The 22,189-nt window shown below is 48.4% G+C and overlaps 1 protein-coding gene across 1 annotated transcript in view; it reads right to left on the bottom strand.

Annotated features, from left to right (window-relative positions):
- The window catches only part of Prkcz (protein kinase C zeta), a 105,971-nt gene that overhangs the window by 30,105 nt on the left and 53,677 nt on the right, over positions 1-22,189 (bottom strand). Inside the window, exons 5-7 of the mRNA XM_028757821.1 lie at positions 8,110-8,195; positions 1,128-1,259; positions 18-99 (exon numbers count right to left, since the gene is read on the bottom strand). Of these exons, the coding sequence (XP_028613654.1) occupies positions 18-99; positions 1,128-1,259; positions 8,110-8,195 (300 nt within the window). The remainder of the gene's footprint in view (positions 1-17; positions 100-1,127; positions 1,260-8,109; positions 8,196-22,189) is intronic.

Genomic DNA, 22,189 nt, shown 5'->3' with positions numbered 1-22,189 from the left:
GGGAAAGGGACACCTACTTCCATCAGTATCTTCTGAAGGAAGGTCTACACCATCATTCTTGTCATCTACTGGAGGCTCTTGGGAAGGCATGACAGAATCCTGCAAGAAAATGAAGGCATTGGTGTGATGAGGTGGGAGTTACCACCCAGCTTTGACTTCATGTATGCGCGTGTGTGCCGTGTGCCATGTGCCGTGTGTGTGTGTGTGTGTGTGTGTGTGTGTGTGTGAGAGAGAGAGAGAGAGAGAGAGAGAGAGAGAGAGAGAGAGTTCTTGTGTGGTAATATGCTGTATAAACAATACCTGCTGTGCAGAGTACAGAACAGATGAAGACTACTGTTACTTAAAAAGTCTACAGGCTGAGGTGGTCACTCATCAGGTTATTGCCTTCTCAGAAGGTGTTCGATAGAAGGGACGCCTTATACCATGCTTGGCAATGCCCCCTTGCTGCACTGTGAACATCCTGCTGGCAGACAGGCTCTTGATCAGCAGTCTAAGGGCCCTGAGGCTCCATGGAGCTGAAGTCACAATAGAGACAGCTTCTAGTGATGGCCCCTTGGGTCCAAGAGTCAGCCTCACTCAGCTCTGAGTGACCACATCTGGGGTCGTCTCATTGTCTTAAGGTAATATGGACCTACAGGGTCACAGATCATATGTGTCTGCAGGGCTTATAGTAGACATAGTGGAAAGGGTCTCTAGGGAGAGTGGTTTTGAGGGCAACTCGCGCTCCAATCTGGATCCTGTCCTTATTAGCTACATGGAATGTGGATATGCCATCTCAGGGGTGTCTTCCTCACTCTGGCAAGATGCAGATGAGCCACCTTCCTGGGTGGCTGAGGCCTCTGGCCTGACAAACACTGGATAGGGCCCATTCTATATCCAGGCTGGGTAGCACAGAAAGGCTGGCTTAAATACAAGCATTAGTAAACTCAGGTAACAGCATGCCAGTAGGACTGGACCCTTTTGGTTCCGCTGCTCAGGACGAGAGGTCCTGTTCCAGATTCCGCCCATAGTCACCCCTACAGCATACAGGCCTCCTCCTGTCTGGAGGTAGACATAGTATCACAACCCCAACGGAATGACAAGAACCGAGGATGGCCAAGGTCAGCTTGGTTCACACCTCGACTCACCATATGCCTCCTGCAGGTCAGCGGGACGAGTTCGTGGCAGCGTTTATGGACCAGCAGCTTGCAGTTGATGCACTTGTAGCCCTGCCTCGAGAGACTCCATATCCTTTCGCTGCACTGGCCACAGTTCGCTCCCTGTGGGCGGGAACAACGGCTGTCAGGCCCAGTTGGCCCTTCCGAAGCCCATGTCACGCTGGATGAAAACTCAGGCAGCTGATTCAGAAGATACCACCATACCTTTGCTGATTTGAAGATACCACGTGGAGAGGGGCCTGGCCCCTCCTTTCTGAATGCGGACCCAGTCTGCCTCAGTAGTCCCCTTCCTGGGCCCACGTGAAGGCCAGAAGGAGTGAGGCCAGGTGAGGTCGCTGTGTCACAGGGCTCGGCTGTGGTGCCTGCCATGTGTTTTTTTGGTTTTTTTGTTTTGTTTTGTTTTTTTGTTTTTTTTTTGTTTTTTTTTGAGTCAAACAGACCAGGCCAAGAGGAGTGCAGTGGGAGCTCCTGACATTTTGACTTGGAAAACCTGTGAATGGCTGCGTGACAATTACGTGAGGGTTTTATTTTCAGGATTTGAAAAAATCCTTTATTATTCCTGATTCTAATATCCTAAAAGTGATCACTGTCAGCTCTGCTGCTGGTATTTGCAGGACTTTTGGAATTTCATAGAGTCTGTGAGAAGAAATAGGTTCAGATCCGGTCACGCTCTGGCAAACCACACGCCTTTGGGGCATCCCCATCTATGAACACAAATGAGGGTCCCCAACTGTCCCAGAATTATTAGCCTCCTTACATGTTCAGCTTCCTTTTAACCTTTTCCACAGGGTCTCATGTAGCCCAGGCTGGTCTCAAACATGACTTTGACACCCCCTTCGCACAGTGTGCGACAGTTGCATTGCTCCCTGCCTCTATCATTTTCTGCCTTCTTCATCTGAGGTAGAGCCTTGCCCTGAACCTGAAGTACATTTTGGCAAACCCCAGTGCCTTCCATCTCTGTCCCGCTCAGTGCTGGGGTTACAGGCATGCATGACCATGCCTGTCTGGCTTGTTTTGTGGGTGCTAGGATCTAAACTCAGGCTCTTGTGGTTGTGTAACAAGCCCTCTTGGCCACTGAACCAACCCTCCAGCCCAATCTTAAACTTCTGATTGTCCTGCCTCCATTTCCTGAATGCTGTGATCACAAGCGTGCCCAACCATGGCTGGCTGGCTTTTCATGTGGCGCTTACTGGGAATTATGGGACTTGGCCATGTCAGAGCAATCACTCTACATACTGAGAGATATCCCCAGAGATATACTGAGCTCTGTCCTTAGTCTCTCTTATCTTTAGGGGGAAAGGTCTTGATATACAGCCCAGGCTTGTCTTAGCCTCCCTAGTACTGTGCTTACAGGTCTGTGCTATCATATATGGACAGGAAAGTCACTCTTATCAGGGGCCAAGAAAGGGTAACTATTGACCAAGAACAACATGGACTTAAGAAAATAAACTGGACTGAGACTTCACACATATGTTCTTAGAGGAGCTACCAAAACTGTACCAATAGCTCCTCCCTAACCCCCAACCTTATTTTCTTGTTTTTTTTTTCTGAGACAGGATCTCTCTATGTGGCTTTGTTGGCATGGAACTTGCTATGTTGAACAGGCTGGCCACAAAAGAAAATCACAGAGAGCTGCCAGGCTCTTGTCTTCACAGTGCTGGGATTAAAGGTGTGCACCACCATGGCTGGCTGGTGGCTATTTAAGATCTAGACTCGAATCATCAACATTTCAGAAAGCGGGCCATTGAAACCAAAAAAAAAAGGCAGCAAAACCAAAGCCTCGGGTCTCTATTCTCCAGAATTCACAGGAAATGGATTAATGGTATAAAAGCATTTTAAAGTCTGTCTCACCCGCTGCCAATTTGTTTTTTGCTCTCATTTCTCAATCATGTATTTTAATTTTTTTTTCAAACATATCAAACGCTCATCTTGTATTCAGTCAGGCTAAGCCTTCTGTCTCAGTCTCTGCTGGCTCTTGACCAGAATGCTTAGTTTCCTACTATGTTGGTTTTTTTTTTTTTTTTTATAGTTGCTGACTGTGAGCCCAGATCCTTCCAGGCTGCCTTCAAGAGGGGCTGCTCTTGCTTCTGCCAGCCACCCGGGGGCACTGCTTGGCTAGACCCTCTCAGGGGTATAATTCTGGCTCTAAGTATGTGTGAGGTCCAGTGTGAGGTTTCAAATTCTCAGAAAGATTATTCCTTGTTTCTCTGCCTTTCTCTACCTGTGTAGGGTGGGGCTCATGGGAAGACCCAAATCTATTTCTCTCAGGGCTTCAATTATTGGCGCCAACTCCAAACTCCTAGTGAAAGGGTACACAAATCACAGCAGAAGGTCAATCGTAGCTCATTACCACTCCCCCCATCCTCTTTTGTATATGAACTTTTAGTGGAACGTAGCTGCACCCACTGGCACACAAACTGAGTCACAATGGCAGCATTGAAGGCTGGAACACAAGTGTGTGCCCTTAAAAACCGAAAACATAGGATGTGTTTGTTAACCATTTTAGTTGCTTCAGACAAAAGACCTTAGAAGAAATCTTTAATGGTCCCACCTAGTGGCATCTCCTAAGCCAGTCTCCTCGTCCGCTCCAAGAGGCTTCTTTTCTTGAGATTCCAGTGAACATGTTCTACTACTTCCTATGTGTTTAAAACAGAAGACAAAAATATCTTCTACCCAGCCCACCTTGTAGCACAGGGCCTATGCGTACCAGACGAGGGTTGGTGACCACCACAAGGAAGAAAGCAGCAACTGCTGTGGTTTAGGCCCTGAGTGTGGGTGGTATATCACTGAGAGCTGGGCTCCCAGCTACAGTTGTCCCAACCCCCATGAAAGTCAGCATGGGTGGTGGTGGGGGTGATTGTAGGAGGTAGATTCGTTTAGAGAAAAGCAGAGTGAATAGTTTCTAGACCTCACCCTAGGGCTACCCAGAATCCACTGCAGTTCACACTTTCTAGATACAACTAGGCAATGACGACATCCAGTGATCTTGACACTGTCTGAGAAAAATGTCTGCATTTCAAAAATACTTGTTAAGGGTCAAGGTGTCTGCATTTGTAAGCAATTACACTCGTTAGACACTCACAACTCTGCTTGGTTCTAACATCTGTCAAGAGCTGACTTGCAGAGGCTGGGGGGATGGCTCAGCGGTTAAGAGCACTGGTCACTCTTGGAGAAGACTAGTCAGTATACAGCCATCTAGAATTCCAGTTCTAGAGGGTCTGACGCCCTCTTCTGGCTTCTGTGGGTACTGCATGCACATGATACAGAGACATAAATGCAGGCAAAACACCTGGAATCATAAAACTAAAAATTGAAAAATATTTTTTTAAAAAAGGCACCTTGCAAGGAATCAAAAACAGCAACCATTGTGTTCTCTGACCTTTTATTCCTTTAGGTTTTATTCATTATACACATTTTCCCCGCTAGGACTGGGGAGATGCCTTGGTGTATAAAGGTGTTTGCTTTACAAATACGAAGACCAGAATTTGATTCTCTATTATTTATGGGGAGTAAAATCCTAGCACTGAGGAGGTAGAGGCAGGCAGAACCCTGGGCCCAGGGGCTAGCTAGCCTAACCTATCCATGAATTCCAGCCAGTGAGAGTCTCTATCCCAATTAAAAAAGCAGACGGCATCTGAGGAACAGCATCCTACACACACACACACACACACACACACACACACGAGGAACAGCACACTACATACATGCATACACGCACACATGCACATATGCACCTGCACCCCCCCCCAAAAAAAAACAACACACATGCCTGTATATACACAGACAAATTTCCTATGGGGATTCTGCATTTAATTTGTTTAGACTCGAAAGAAAACCGGAATTGTCCAGTGTGTCCCCACTGCCTGCTTTTCCCTGGAGACCACATTACTTCTTTGTCGTATTCTTAACCTCAGTCTCTCTGCAACTTATGTGCAAGAAAGCTTGGATCTTTCATTTCCTTAACCAACATCTTGAGAATAATGGACAGAGAGTTCCTCCCCCGTTACTCAAAATGCTAGGCCTAAGGTCTATAAGGCAGGTCCCATCGCTTCTGTGTCACAAGGCCCCATCGCTCAAAGATCCTCTTTTTTGGAATCTCACAGAGGAATGTTTTCCTCCTGAAAGCCGAAGTGAGCTTGGAAGGCAAACACAGGGCTAAGTGGGAGTCGCAGAACCTGTAGGGCTCAGATCCACAGGTTGGCCTCTGGAGAACCAATAAAGAGCACAAGAAGGGACTAGGGAGATGGCTTAGTTGGCGGGTAAAGTGCTTGCCGTGTAAGCATGATGACCTGAGTCTGACCCCCAGCACCCACTTGAGAAAGCTAGGTGTAGTGGTACGTGATTATAATCCAAGCACTGGGGAATGGAGACAGGAGGGCCCTTGGGGTTCACCGGCCAGGTACCCTAGCTGAATTGTGAGTTCTAGGTTTACTGAGAGACCCTGTCTCGAAAATTTAAGTGGAGGTGGGTGGGGGTTGGAGAGATGGCTCAGTGTTTAAGAGCACGGGCTGCTCTTCCAGAGGTCCTGAGTTCCATTCCCAGCAACCACATGGTGGCTCACAACCATCTACAATGGGATCTGATGCCCTCTTCTGTTGTGTCTGAAGACAGCTACAGTATACTAAATAAATAATAAATAAATAAATAAATCTTAAAAAACAAACAAACAACAACAACAACAACAAAACTGAAATGGAGAACAGCAAAGGAAGATACTTGATGCCAGCTGTTTGCCTCCACCCAAACCTGTGTGTGTGTGTGTGTGTGTGTGTGTGCACACATGTCTGCATGCAGGTTACACGTACATCCACACGACTGCACACAGGACAGCGAGAGCCTCTTGGTGCTGTCTGAGCCCTGGCCTCTGTGCTGTGTGGATGGATGAGTGGTTAGGCTTTGTCTCCGCCACTTGCCATCCATTAAGGAGGGCAGGGAGTACAGATCACAGCAGTCCTCCTAGATTCCTCTCCAGCGCCCTGAAAGGTGGGGTGTTGTTGGGCTGCCTGAGATTCCTGCTCTGGCCAGGGACAGGTTCACAGGAGAGAGGGCACCTGGCTGCACAGATGGTCAGTTGCTCGTTCCCACGTGGGTGCTGGCACTGGGTTCTCCGAGGCCAGATGTCTCCATTTCTCCACATTCTCAGCAGACAAATTCCATCCTGGCTTATCTGGTTGGCTTACTGTAAAATTCCATGAATGTGCCCTGCTGGGCGTTCTCGGAGCACCCCATGCTAGCACTTGGCACTTGGCTCCCTTCTACCTCTGTCTCGATAACACTAGGCCTCTCCAAGCTGAGTGACAGTCTAATGTTCCTTTACTGTCCACTGTGGCTCTACGCCTGCCACTGCACCCCCCCCCAATATACCCTAAGTAACCTTCTCCTAACCACTATTTACAGTAAACGACGGTGTTCAGATGTACTTCCTACATGCCAGGCCTGAAGGGCGCCAGGAGTGTCTTAGTGGGAGGGGAGAGAGCCTGGATCACAGTGTACCCTGACACTATTTGGGCTCTCCTGTGCCTGCAGTATCCTGGATTCCCAGCATCCTCTCCAGGCTGGCTTTCCAGACACCATCTCCTCCAGGAAGTCTCTAGGCAGCACCTGGCTGTCTCTCTGGGCACTGGCCCATGTCTCTGAGCCCAACGCTGTCTGCAGTTCTATTCACCGCTTCTCAGCCTTTCTGGCTATGATAACTATACTCAGTCATTCAGGAGTTTTTCCTTTGCCGCCCTACCACTCCAGCCTTATCGGCTCCTGGGGTAGGGGTGATGGCGGCCCCGAGTTCTCGACACACGATGGGCACCCAGTACACAGATGCAAGAGGTGGGGCTCATACCAACATGATCACCTGGGTGTACAGAGGAAGCCGGCTAACATCTACGGCAGCTGGGCTCCCCTACCTAACGAGACCAGAAGGGGACCTGTGGCTGAGGCACACGACTGAGTGAGCATAAAAGGAGCGTCGGTGGCTGCCTCTAAGGGGCACCGGCCTCCATGTAGCTCTTACACCATGACAAATACTGACTCAATCCCATGCTCCCTCTGTAACCCTCTTCCTAGCACCCACACATCTCAGACTAGGAAATAAGACGAGAGGGAACTCTTGTATAAGCAGCAACAGGGCTGAGGGTGGGGTGGGGAGGGGGCTGACCCCATAGCTCAGCTGCCACAGCTCCTGTTAGGCCTGTGACCACTCAACGCTAAACTGTCTTCCCATCATGGGGACAGAGAGTGGAACAGCACAGGGTTAGCTGGGCTGTGGTGCTTGCGTAGTGACGGTCTCATGCTGTTCGCAGTAAAGGTGTGTTCACAGGGCCCAAACCACTCTAAAGTGTGGAGAACAGGTACTGCCCTTTGCTGTGAAAGTAAGCCACTGCTGAGCTACCTAGCCATTGAACACTGGAGAGGAAAGAAGCACCACAATGAAGAGACTTGGGGGAGGAATAAGTCAAGTGTCACTCAAAGAGGACTGGCTGCTGGAGCGATGGAACAGGGGAGCGGAGGCCTCTGGAACTGTATGGGTCCAAGGAGACCCTTGCAGCCCACAAGAAGTGCCACGTGTTCAAACGGGCGGGCAGGCTGTGCTAGGTCACACCTGGCAGCATTGCAAGGCTCGTCCTCAGGGCCAGTGATGGTGAGTAAGGATTGTGTAATCAGGAAGAGGAAAGGACACCCAAGACACAGCCACACTCTCATCCAGTGGCTACTGGTCACAGTGGTGGTTGGGGAGGAACTTCCGCAGGCTCAGAGTAGCCCCTAGCACATCTCCACAGCTCTGCAATACTGGTTGAGCTGGTAGCTCAGGACTTTCTTCTAGAGCATGCTGAAGGAAGTCCAGCCCTGCACAGCCCTGCAAGTGCACTTCCCCACCCCCATCCCCTCCTTTCTCTTTACTTGTAGAAGCAACAAAAGTGACCCCCTGTGAGGAAGCCATTGGAGAGGGGACACTCACCCTGTTAAAGCGATTGGCTTGGAAGAGGTGGCCGTTGGCTCGGTACAGCTTCCTCCATCTTCTGGCTCCGCGGCGGTAGATGGATTCTAGAAAGGATGGGTGGAAAACGTGTAAGGAAGCAGCACGGTGATGCAGGAGCCTGGCTTCCAAACCCCAGGTACAGATGGGGACAGGCTGTTTCTGACTAGGTGGCTGGAGCCGTGGCTCTCGTCCTGGCTGAGGAATGCCAGAACTAAATTGGCCAGGCTTCCTGGGTACAGGCTCCCCTTCACCTCTCCCCACATGACTCCCATGATCTCGAAGCTGTGGCTGCTGGAGATGGCAGCTCAGGTGGGAGAGGGCCCAGACAGGTAGTAGAGATACCCAGCATCCCGCAGGAAACAGGCAGGGTTCCACAGCTGGATATCGGTTCCTCCGGCCTGGGCTACTCGGTTCCCAGACTGTGTATTCCCGGCTGAGTTCCTTCCCTCTCTGAGCGGCTTCTGAAAACCAGGCCCCTTTTTCCATACAGGGACAAGATTCAAATGGACCATGATATTTACATATGACCATCCAAGGAGGGAAAGTGGACGGCTAGCCTGGAGGCTATCCTCAGCCAGTACACACACTAGCATTTCAGTGACTCACCCAGGCTCAAGATCCCCCCTAGCCCAACAGACCTTGGGGCAGAGGAAGGTCCAACTCTCTTGAATATTTGCTCTGAGTCCACAGTTACCCCCAAGTATTACCTTGTGACATACGCCATTCACTCTAGAAAAGCTTTTTAAAGACACCACCAAAGTTCTGACCAGAACCATAGCCTGATGCTTTCGGTTCCACAACACCCAAATGCCATGAGGCTGGCGCACAGAGACAAAACCTCCAGAAACACAAGGTACAATGGGAAGCTTTGTGCTTTTATAAAATCCTGTAGCAAGAGCGACTTTCAGGAGCCTGGTGAAAGAGCAGAGAATATTCCTAAGTGGAAAGTGTAACGGAATGTTTTTAAAACAAGCAAATGACCAGCTCTGGCTGGAAACGACTGAAACCAGGTCACAGCAACTGTAAAACATGCTTCTCTCTATTTTAAAGGGAGAGATTCAGTGAGGAGCTGGAAGCCTCCGGGTCCTCTGGGAGCTCAGGAAGAACGAAGGCCCCATAGCTGTGGGGCTCGCCCCCCCACACCCAAGGGCAACTCTCTCAGGTCCTGTTTATGGCTCTGATGCTCCCAGGGTGCAGCTTCAGTGACACTTGAGAGAATCCCAGCATTGCCTGGTGACCTCTCCAGGCTTCCAACCACAGAGATTAGTATAGAGGCGGTGACAGCCTTTGTCCCCTCCCACCTCAGTCACGTGGGGCATCGGGCCTTTGGAAGGTACATTCTAGTGTTGGAGGTGTTGGGGGAAATTAGAGTCTATCAGCCCCATGGTTCTGATGAGCCGCTAGTGAGCCCATGAGGACAGGGCGTGACCTGCTCCCCTGGTCCACCCATATTAGGGAAACCTAGCCAAGAGAGCCAAGTCCTTGCTCCAAACAGCCACAGGCCTTACTGTAGTGTATGGCTCCCACAGCACTTCCTATCAGAAGGAAGAGGAAGAGTATGGAGTGAGTGGGGGATGGGGCACAGAGAAGTAAACTTAGGAGACGACATGGAGACAAATCAGGACTTGTGGGCTGGGTCCTTTTCCCCCGTGTTTCTATTAAAGCCTTGAAGCTCAATCATAGCACAAAAAAATGACAAGCGGTTTAATGTCTTCCTAGACTACAGGGCCAAGGCTGATGAGGAAGCCCTCAACAGGACACATTTACTAGTGGGAACAGGAAATAGGATTCTGCAATTAGCCCCAGAGTTTGGAGCACAGAAGTGACAAATGATCAGGACTGCACCGGTGCCTCAAGAAAGCCTGGCATTCTCTGTTGAGGGATGGCTCTATCCCCCAAGCACACATGCTAGAGCCCTGACTTCGAGTGGGGCTGTATTTGGACACAGGGCTGAGAAGGTGACTGAGGAGAAAAGTGGGTATAGAGTGGGGCCCCAGTTAGGACTTCCCCAAGAGGAGAGCAGCACTAGCTCTCCAGAACATAAGGACACTCAAGAATGTACTGTTTGAACTCTGGAAGCAGGCTATCACATGCTGGCTGCTGACCCTGGTCCTCTAGACTTATATAATGGGGAAGTAACCTTCTGTGGTTTATATCCTAGACCCACGGCATCTCATTATGGCAGACAGAATAGACTAAGACCCTTGTTTTCTTGCCATGCAGATATTTGGTCTTTCAGAGAGGAAAACGGTGAAGATCTTACAGAAGAGAACGTGGGGAGGCTCTGGAGACACTAAGAGCAGGAGATGAGCAGATCTAAACATTTACAAGTGCCGGGTCCAAGCAGACAGGCCACACAGTGTTCACAGGACCATCCCCCGTAGCTGGGGCTAAAGGACGCCTACAACCAACAAAAGAACACACACTGGGTTGGGGGACAGCTCAGTGGGAAAAGCATTTGCTACAGAAGTATGAGTGTTAGATAGAGTTTGGATCCCTGGAACCCACCATGTAAACACCAGGCAGATATAGCAGACACTTGAGATCCCTGCATTTGAGAGGCAAAGCCAGGGTCCTGGGGCAGCTAGCTGGAAGTAGCAGTTCATGTATGTCATATATGTATGTATATATATAAAATTTTATACACATTCATTATAAATAATAGAATGAGCTAGAAGGCACAAAGCCTTGCTTCTGTACACATGAACACGTGTAGGTGTGTATACTCCCACATACACATGTGCCTCCACATGTGTGAATGTTTATATACACACAAGCGCGTCCACACAAACACACACACACACACACACACACACACACACACACACACACCACATACATAGAAGAAATAAGGAGAAGAAAGAACGAGCATTCTCCAGAAGACAGCAAATGAGTTTGGCAAGTCCAACCAGTGAAACCATAAAACTTTGTGAGTCCACAAAAGCTTCTCTGGACATTTGAGGGATCAGCCAACTTAATCTCACACAATCTGCTATGGGATCTAGGAAGCAGGGCGCCAGGACCACCATTATCACCCCAGGACCACTGTCGCTCATGCTGCTGGGAAGGCTAAAGCTGGCACAAACAAAAGCAGGTGTGTGGAGAGGAACGCTTGCTCCTTTGGTGCAGACATTCTATCACTCCTCCATCCCAGCCCACAGAGAGCTCCCACAGTGGCTCCCTGAGCATCTGAGAGTGTGTCAAGCCAGGCATGATTATAGGTGCACACCTATAATCCCAGCGCGGGGGGGGGGCCCCGAGGCAGGAGAATGGAAAGTCAAGGCTAGCCTGGGCTACAAAGGGAAATGCTCTAAAAAAACAAAACAAAGCAAAAAAACAAAAAAACAAAACAAAAACCCAATCAAACAAACCAATGATTTTTTAAAAGAATACCTTTAAAATTATTTATTTACTGTTTGTGTGCTTATATACACGTCACAGGCATGTGTGTGAAGGTCAGAGGACAACCCTCGGGAGCTAGTTCTCTGCCTCTACCATGTAGGTTCTGGGAATTGAACTCAGGTTGTCAGGCTTGGCAGCAAGCGCCTTTATTTTCTTAGCCAGCCTGCTGGCCCACATCCTGCTTACTTATTTTTTAAGGTTTATTTATTTATTTAGTACATGTATGTGTGTGCACACCACAGCACATGTGTGAGCCAGAGGACAACTTGAGGGAGTTGGTTCTCTTCTTTCACCGTGTAGAATCTCGGCATCAAAATCAAGTCATTAGGCTTGGCGGCAAGCACCTTTAACTGATGATTCATCTTGCTGACCCGTTTTTTGTTTTTTTTCCTATGTGATGTGTATGTATGTGTGCCTGAATGGACATACACACAGGGGCCCGCAGAAACTAGAAGAAAGCATTGGATCCCCTGGAACTGGAGTTACAGATGGCTGTTAGCTGCCATGTGGGTGCTGGGTATCAAACCTGGTACTCTGCAGAACAGTGTGGACTCTTAACTGCCGAGTCATCCCTCTGTTCCTCCATCTCTTCTCACTTAACTTCTGCTATGGTCTGGGCTTATCCCCCAAAGCAAAAGTGTTAGAATTTCAATCACCAAAGCCACAGGCTGATGGTGCTTTGGGAGGTGATTAGGGTCAGATGAAGTCAGTTGTAAGTGGGGCTCTCTATACTAGGGCATTAGTGGCTTCACAGAGGGGAAAGATACAAACTAGCAAGCTGTCATCTCTCCCCCCCTCTTCCTCCCTCGCCATGGTTCTTTGCAATGTAACACAGTATCAGATCCTCACCAGAGGCTGACACAGCTTTCTGTTTTGACATAAAAACCTACTTCCTGCCCATCTTAAGGCATTCTGGGTAGCACTACAAAATGGATCAGGGCTTGCTGTGAATGACAACTGTGGAGGCCAGTCTCCTTCAGATTGCTTAGGATCCTGTCAAGGTGGGTAGGTTCTGGAGAAGCCACAGACACTTACAGTGTTGGTGCCCTCCACCTCAGAAGGAAAAGTTGAAGTTGTGGGAGGAGAGAAGGGAGATATGGGACATTAATGTGGTATGCAATCCAATGAGAGGCTAGGATGTCCTACTGAGGAAATGGGCCAAAGCATGGATATGTACCTAGCCCTGTCCTGCTCAGCAAGAGTAAAGTGTGTCTTTATTTGGAGTGTGCTTTAAAGAGAATTGCATATAAATTCCAACCCAACAAGAGGCAGACCTCTAGAGTTCATGTGTCAAGTCTGCTAGATCTAATATTCTGGATGTTTCTAGGGATGAGGTTAACTGTTAAATATGGCCCTTCTTAACATGGGCAGACCTCATTCAGTCAATCAACGCAATGAAAAGATTGAAGACATTCTTTGGTGGATGTGGACTTTGTGTTTGACTTGAAGCCTACCATGATGACTTTGGACTTCCTAGCCTCCATATTCCTGTGGGCCAATTCTGTTTACTGGAGTGCCCTGACTTGCACAGGGCACTCTGGGAGAACTACACACTTCAGCGTTCCACAGGAAAGTAATTCACAGTTGTGGCTGTGGGTACCCTAGGTAAGTCGGGGGAGCCCCAGGGTATCTAATCCATGCCTGTGTCACTGCTGGGAGGGCACTGACAAGATGAGCAAGAAGGAACCTCAAAAACAGCCAGCGATCAATCCTTCATGTCAAAAATGAACTCTTCAAAATCTTTTACCATACTTTAACTTTAAAAAAAAAATATTTTGGGGGCTGGAGAGGTGGCTCAGCAGATAAGAATGCTGACTGCTATTCCAGAGGTCCTGAGTTCAATTCCCGGCAACCGCATGGTGGCTCACAACTATCTGTAATAGGATCTGATGCTTTCTTCCAGCATGTCTGTAAAACAGCGACAGTGTACTTATAAATGAAACAAATCTTTAAAAAAAATGTTCAAAAAATTTGTATTTTTTGAATGCACATATACATATATGTATTTATACACAGACACATACATATAGATGTATTATACATATACACACACATGTGTCTGTGTGTGTTTGTGTTGTGTATACATATGCACGCAGACTATGCACATGTTTGATGTCCACTGAGGCCAGAAGGAATCAGATTTCCCTGGAACTGGAGTTATGACAGTTGTGAGCCAACATGTGGGTGCTAGGAGCTGAACTGGGTCCTCTGTGGGATCATTAAGTACTTGTGACTGCTGAGGCCATTTGTCCAGGCCTTGGTATACTTTAAGGGGCCAGAAAAGAAGTCGAACAGTTATTGACTATGGAGGTTTGAACAGCCCACACACAGGCTCATATATTTGAATGCTTAGCCACCAGGGTATGGAACTATTTGAAAAGGTTAGGGGATGTGGTCTTGTGGTAGGTGTGGCCTAGAGGAAGTATGTCACTTGGGGTTTGGCTTTGGGGTTTCAAAGTCCAAGCCAATCCCAGTGTCTCTCTCTTCTGTCTGTGGGTCCATATGTAGAATTCTCAGCTGCTCCTCCAGCCATATGTCTGCCTGCCTCTGCCACCATGCTTTCCCACCATAATAATAACTAAATAAACAAGCCTCTGAAACCATAAGAAAGCCCCAGTTGAATGCTTTCCTTTTTAAGTAAGCACTGTCATGGCCATAGTGTCTCTACACACAGTAGAACAGTAGCTAAAACATGTGCTGTCCTCTCATCCATGCAAATCGAAAACGGGATTGGCATCTAGCCTCTCCAGCCTGGTGCTAGTCATTCCTTTGATTAGGTATTATTTTAGGTTTCTGAAACCTACAGAGAGCATGGTGCTTCCTGAAGACTTTGGCTGGGTTCCTCTACCCTCACTTCATTTAGCATGTTTCTTTTGTCACAATCAGCAAAGTAAAAAGGAAGCTTTGTAAAGTACCTACTGTTCAGGTTTCCTTAATCTCTCCCATGTCTTCTTCCCTCCCAGAACCCCATCCGTGACTCCCACACAGTATATGGTCTCCCATCTCCTTGGGGCTGGTACTAAGTTTTTCCTCTTAATAATCTTGCTGGTGTTAGGGATTCTGGCCAGAAACTTAAGGAGCATTCCCCAGTGGTAACTACTTATGGTTTCTTAGGGGTTGGGGAGGTGGACAACCTTGACTTTTAGAAACTCAAGTTCCCAACAAAGGCTGCAGCTGCAAAAATCCCAAACTTTCAAACTGTACAGATTTACCACAAGGTTCCCTAGAAGTAGTGTGGTCTTGGACAAAGCCACACAGAGCCCCATCTGGTTTTCTATGCCTAGAGGCCTGGGAGAACCCAGCTACCTCTGCTGTACGCAGGCCAGTTGCGCTCTCATAATTTGGTTTTGCCTGGAAAATGGAAACTCTACTCTTGACCTCAGTGGTGGTCACCATTATGGTCCCAGAGGGTATGAGTAAGTCTAGCTTACTGAAGACAAAGGCAGAGATGCTGTGTTCCTATTATCTGGGCATCTCAATCTACTCCACTCTCCAGCAGATGATGGGGTAAGCCCAGGTTATAAAGAAGGGCTGGAGGGTGGGGACAGAGCCCGAGGGGGATGTGGGATACTCCATGCACAGTATAGGAGCTATCCACAGTGGTCTGGTACATCTGTTGTGAATGCAGGTGTCAAAGCAGAGCTTTGGCTGGGGAAGAAGCCTGAACTCTGGGTGAGAACTGTTAGTGTCACATGCTCATTGGAGACCCAGCTTCCATCCCCCTGGGTGCTGGCTGGCACATGGTGAACAGCAAGTACTGGAGAGTGTGTGGGCTACCCTTCTTTTCTTGCAGCTTTAACTCTGACAACCTCCAGGAGCTCTATGCTTGTCTTCAGATTCTATAATTAGGCTGGTCACAGGAATCTTAACGAGCTCTGTTTCCATGGTAACCTAGCATCTTAAGCACTGACAAGGTGGAAAAAAAAACCCACATTTTTTAAAAAGCTCCGATCAACTGACTGTGTACAAGGCCGCCTCTTCTAGTCTCAGGGATGAGCAGGTGGGCTCAACTCCAGCCGCAGATCAGAATAAACCTGGAGGGTTCCTGATTCGTGGGATGTATAACATACTGTGTACATGGGCCAAAGGGTGGTCCATATGCTAGCAATTAAGCCTCCTGGAGAGCCCAGTGTCCTTGGTGGTATCCCCAGGCCAGTGGACAGCAAAGGCAAGAAGCCAGTTAGGTTCCTGAGGACCAAAGTCCATGGAGCACGGAAACAAATGTCCTGAGAGGCAGGGGCCCCCCAGGTTAGAATGGACATTGCCACTTCTAAGGCTCAGGATCAGGATGATTTTTTTGCCAGGATTCTGTTTGTCTTTCTCCATTGTGTACACACACACACACACACACACACACGCTTATACCAGGATTTCAGATGTCCAGTTATGGCCTTTCAAATGTGGGCAGGCCAGGGTAGGATAGGGCGGCACCATCTGAGTGAGCGTTCACCTTCTCCCCATAGGGACTTTCCCATCCTGTCCTAAACTTCCTGTTTCTCACCACTGATCCATTTCCCAGCTGAAAGTAAGGCTTACACATGTCATGCTTTCGAAGGTAAGTGAAGAATAACACCAAAATCACAGAAACAGACCTGTGTAGAGGTATGGGAACTGCCGTCGTGGGAAGCTATGGTTGCGTGGGAGATGGGCTTGTTTGTGAGCAGGGGGAACAGCCAAGGCTCCCCACGCGGGTTTTCCATCCTTTCAGCTGCTCTGTCATTCTGTGCCCAGGGCGTGTCCCTCTGCAACCACAACACACCAGAGGATGTAGGAAAACATGCAGCAAAGAGACATCCAAACGGTTGAGCCGCACAGAGGAGCTGCCCCAACCCCCCCACCCAGCTCCCCATCTGCAGGGAGTATCCTTGGTGCAACAGAGATGGGTGAGAAATTCACAAACTGCTGCTGCTCAGAGGAAGGCGGGAAACACAGATACACACAGGGTTGTGATGGGAAAACTGGCCGTGAGACAGTGTCCCCAGTGTGATACATGAGCCTCAGTGGGGACTCACCTAGGTCACTCCGACTAGAAAGGGACCCAGGTACCGGTGTGAGGGGGAAGATAAACTGTGAAGCCAGGCATGGTGGCTCACACCCATGAGCCTGACACTTCATTGGCTGAGACAGGAAGGAGGTCTGCCATGAGTCCCAGGTCAGCCTGGCCTGCCTAGCAAAACTTCATCTAAAGCAAACCAAAACACATGGAGAGAGAGTAACAGAAACAGGAGCCGGCACACATGGAATATACTATGCACACGTATGAAAGTGTTGTAATGAAGCCCATTATTGACATGTGCTAAGGAAAACATTTAAAAAGCTAAGAAACTGAACCAGGGATGGAGGGTTCCTATTAGAGTGAGCTTTCTAGACTCAACTTCCTTTTTGGGCAGAACACAGGAATGAGGCCCCTTCCTGGAAGTGTATGCGTATTGTCTTTTCCATGGGCACAGGTCCTGGTGGTCCCACCCAGTCCAGCCTTAAGATTGCTCATTTAAGATACACACTAAGCAAGAGAAATGTATTCTAGTGATGTCAGTGGCCAGCACAGGTCTAGCCATGTGACGAGAGAGAGAGAGAGAGAGAGAGAGAGAGAGAGAGAGAGAGAGAGAGAGAGAGAGATTGACTGCTGGTTGGCTGATTAGATGTGGTGGGGGATGCTCACACACTGAGTAGGACCAAAAGAAGGCAGGGTGAGTCTGGAGTCACCTTGTGGCTACTGCTCATGGACAACCACAACAACCACCTGTCAGTATCATCTTTATCCACTATGACGCCAAAACTCCTCACTTCTGGGCTGAACAGCCATGTCACAGATAAAAATCTGTGAGGTACTTTATCTCACAGGGAAAAGGACAAGGGACTTGGAACTTGTTTCTTAGGTGCCTGGTGAGCATGGACAGGACCCCATGACCTCTGACGGTAACCAGTAACACTGAGAGTCTCAGGAGGGCAGGAAGATACCAGATGCCCTTCCCAGCAGCCAGACATTGCAGACAGGCTCTTTGAGGTACTGTGGCAAAGCCTACAGGAAGCTGTGCTGCCATCTGGGGGAGCGGTGAAATAAATCCCAGAACAGCTGCTCCATGGTACTGAGGGAAGGAAAGAGAAAGAATCACACTGGTGTGAGACAGGGGCAGCTCCTTCCGGAGGGAAAAACTGTCCACGTGGACAGCGGTCCTGTGGCTGGATCTCGGGGGCCCTCTGCTGGATGGTCACGGCCGAACCTCACAGAAAGTTTCTCTTTCTGCCCATGCCTAAGTCTCTGAGAAGGAACAGAATCAGAAGACAGGCAGCCAGCCATAAGGGATTGGGTCTCAGAATGGGAAACAGTGTGGGGAGCTTTAGGGACATGTCAGTCAGCTTGCTATGTAACAGTGGCCACACAGGTCCCAGGGATGCAGAAACTTGATGCTACTGACCTACCATAAACAGACAAGGGTGTGAAAGAGGGGCTGCCTCGGGTTCCAGGAGCCCCAGGAGCCCAAGTGTCTTTTCCTGACCAGTAAACATTAAGGAGAATGACCCTGAGAGATCTGGGATATAACAACCCTCACACTTTACTGCACTATTTGATGCAAAGACTCAATTACACTGTGATACAAACTGAGAGGGCCAGCTGGGAGGTTGACTAGTAAATTTTTTTTTTCATTTTAATGGAAAAACATCAACTTCCAAGCAGTTCGGTTGCCATGAGCTCGTGCTGAGTGAGGGTCCCGTCGACGGAGGAAACGTGCACACAGCAAGCGGGTCAGCCACGGTCCTCGGACTTAAATCATTAGGTCCGAGGCTAGAGATCAGGAGCCAGAATCTGTGGGACACAGCAATGAAGGCTGCAATGGACTGAACACAGTGAGCAGAGGTGAGCAAGCACGTTGTCGGTGCTGCCGCTAGCGAGAGCTCAACGGCAGTCACGCTGTGAATGTGACTCGCTGTGAGAACCATGGAAGGGAACCATGTGGTTTCTACCATCTAAAGCCTCCAACCGAGGGTGAGTGGGGAAAGCTGGAGAAACCAAAGCCACACTGGAGAAAAGGGACCATGGGGGCAGGCTGGGCCTTCCTGAGTCTTTAGGGCCTATATGAAAAGAAGGGGCTGGGCCTCAGTTCTTGGATGCCTGACTAGAGACAAGAGCTGCAGTACTGAGACAAGAGATAGACGTAGAGATATGTCTCTAACTTCTTCCACAACAGATGCTCTCCTCAGACAGCTTCAGAGAGCCTCTGGAGCTGAGCTGAGTTCGCGTGAGGCTTCTCCCTGGCTTGCAGATGACTGCTTTCTTATGTCCTTCATGGTGGAGAGTCAGTTGAGAGCAGTCTTTCAAGGTCTCTTTTTGTAGGGACACCAACCTCCTTGCAGAGTCACCAGCATGACTCGAAAACCTCCAAAGGCCTCATCTCTAAGCACCACTAAGTGCAGCTTCTGAATATGAACGAGGGGGCCTCCTGCAAACCTTCAGTCCATAGCATCCTGCCCCAAGACTCACGTCCTCACATGCACAACACATTCGCTCCATCCTGCCAGCCCCCCGCCCCCAGCATCACCGCTGAGGTTAGTTTTCCCTCACCCCTTCCCAAGGCTGACAAGATGGAAGGACACAAGAACTCTGAACAGGAGTTAGAGAAAAAGAGAAAGTGCCTGCAAGAACACAGTGATGTCTGCCGGGAGCGTCCACGTTCAGGAAATGTTGCTCTTGAAGATGAAAAGCAGGACACGTCCCTCCGCCATGATACGGTCTTATCCCAGTAAACCCACCAGATACTGAAGATACTGTAGGTTGAAATATGCTGGGCACACCTGACCCAGCAAACTCAGGTGAGGATTTAAAGCTGAGTGAGGGAAGGCTGCATCATGGGAGACTACACCGAGCTGGAAACACAGTTCCTTCCTACAGGGAGCGAAACGCATGCCACACAAACAAAGACCGGGTAACTACTTGTCAGCAAATCTGTGGTCAAAAAAAAATTACTAACAAGGTCATTTCAGGCAGAGGGAAAATTGTCACAGCTAGACAGGGTGAGACTGAGCACACTGGAAGGGCTGTGGGGACGCACAGGTGAGATGCATGGTAAGGTATGAAAATGTTATGTGAAAATACTGTGGTGTCTCATACATGAGACCTGAGCACCTGCAGATTTGGATGTTCAGGTGGTGGGAGCTAGGGGGAAAAATATCGCCAAAATAGACTATATAGACAGTAGGTGGTGGGGAGCTAGAGAAAATCCCCCAAAATAGACTATACAGACAGTGAGTTCCCCTTCACCACCACACATACACACGGCAACCTCAATAGCTGTTCTTTTATAGGGCAAGTGAGGCTTCAGGTAAGTGAGCATTAAGGATATATAACATTCCCTAGCTAACAATGGGCCCACTTAGGACTTTTTGACTTTACGGAGTGAGATGAATACAAATTCAGCAGGAAATTTGGTTTGAACTTAGCACACTCCCCTGGTTAGCAGGGGACTCTCGACGTGGCAGACAGCAACAGCTTCCAGTCTACCTGAGCTCACGAGGTGAACAACTGAAGAAGTTCCGTGGGTCAGCGGTGCCAAATGAATTTTAACTTAGGGTAATTTCAGTCTCTGATGGGTTTATGGGACAAGTCTGTCTCAGTGGAGGGATATGTGCGGTACTTATCTTGAAGACTGACACTTCAGGATGATGAGAACATTCATCCAGAGGAAGACACGGAGCTCAAGTGTGTAGAGCGCATGCAGAGCCCGGGAACCTCAGTTCTTAGGAGGAGAAATGAGAGTTCCAAGCCAGTGGGAGATACAGAATAAGATTTTGCCTCAAAATTTAAAGATCAAAAAAGGGCTGGTGATGTAACTCAGTGACTACTGGCCCAACATACACAAAGTCCTGGGTTTGCTCTCAGGCACTGGGCAGGGAGCGGGGGATGTAGGGAATGGGCCTGCAGTGCCCCAAACCATTAGACTGCTAATATTAACACAAAACACCCAAGGAGAGAAACAACAAAAACCACAGAGAAGCAGAACATTTCAGTTAAACTTGGAGATATTCAACACATCGGTCTCAACCACTGACAGGAGACGTAAATACAAAAAAAAAAAAAAAAAAGATGTGAACCAACTTGACCAACTACATCCGAATACTCGGTTCAACATAAGTAACTGCTTTGCGTGCAGAGCATGTTAGAAGTAGCCCACAGGCTGGGCGGTGGTGGTGCACACCTTTAATCCCAGCACTTGGGAGGCAGAGGCAGGCGGATTTCTGAGTTTGAGGCCAGCCTGGTCTACAGAGTGAGTTCCAGGACAGCCAGGACTACACAGAGAAACCCTGTCTCGAAAAACAAAAACAAAAAAAACAAAAAAAAAAAACAAAAACAAAAAAAAGTAGCCCACATACCAGGCCTTCACAGTGAGTCTTTACAACTGTCAAGACTCCAATGCTACTGAAGAGTTCTCTTATTCACAGTGAAAAGAAGCTAAAAACAAACAAACAAACAAACAAACACAACCAGAAAAAGAACGACACCCACAAGGCTGGTGATCAAATAATAAAACCACTTTTGGTTCTTGAAATAACATTTTGTTAAGTTGGTTAGGCTGGTTTTGAACTCGTGGCAATCATTCTGCCACAGGTGCCTAACTGCTGGGATTACAGTGCACCTCGATGAAACAAGCAACCATAGTCCTCTACATTTTTGTGGTATTGGGAATTGAACCTAGGGCCTAGCATATGCAAGGCAAGTGTACTACTACCTAGCAATGTCCCTACTCAATAATTTGTTTCTAAACAACCTAGGTGGGGTGTGGTGGTTTGGATGAGCATAGCCCCTAAAGGCTCATGTTTGAATACCTGGCCCCCAGATGATGGAACTGCTTGGGAGGGATTGGAAGGCGTGGCCTTGTTGGAGGTGTGACATTTCAAAGACTATCAACAGTCTAGCTCTTCTTTCTGCCTCCTATTTTTGAGGCAAGGTGTGAGCTCTCAGCTGTTCCTGCTACTATGCTTTTGTTTCACCATCGTGAGCTCCGAACCTCAGAAACTATAAGCCAATGAATGCTTTCTACTTATAAGTTGCCTTGGTCATAGTGTTTTATCATACCATAGCTAAGACACAGGGTCTGTTGGATTGTGCACTGGGAAGCTGAGGCAGGAGGATCCCGAGTTTCATACCAGCCTGAGCAACAGTGGTCTCAAAAGCACAAAAACAAGAGACCCCTCAACCTGGGTCTAGGAAAGAGGGCAAAAGAAACTAAAATATTTCCAACTACATGATGATGACTGCTCTAAACTTGGGGGCAGGGCTAAAGCAGACTTAGAAGAAAAACTATCAGGCTGGAAGGTGAACAATAATGCATCAATCTCCATAGACAAAAAACCTGCAAACAGTCTGAGTACAGTGGTGTGAACCTGTAATCCCAGACTGTGGGAGGCAGAGGCAGGCGGAGTGTGAACTGGAGGTCAGTCTATTTAAAACTATCAAAGAACAGCAATTTAAACCCAAAGAACACCAAAGAAGAAGATAATAAACAGCTGAGTAGAAATCCAAACACATAAAAGATCAGAAAATAAAACAAGACCAAAAAACTGTCTGTTTGAAAAGATAGCCAGACTTGATAACTGCCTAATGAGATGAGAGAGAGAGAGAGAGAGAGAGAGAGAGAGAGAGAGGGGGGGGTGGTTCAGA

The sequence above is a fragment of the Grammomys surdaster genome, unplaced genomic scaffold (genome assembly GCF_004785775.1).
Source record: "Grammomys surdaster isolate TR1022 unplaced genomic scaffold, NIH_TR_1.0 126185, whole genome shotgun sequence".
Lineage (NCBI taxonomy): Eukaryota > Metazoa > Chordata > Mammalia > Rodentia > Muridae > Grammomys > Grammomys surdaster.
Note: the sequence above shows the minus strand (reverse complement) of the source record. Positions and strands in the feature narration are given on the sequence as shown.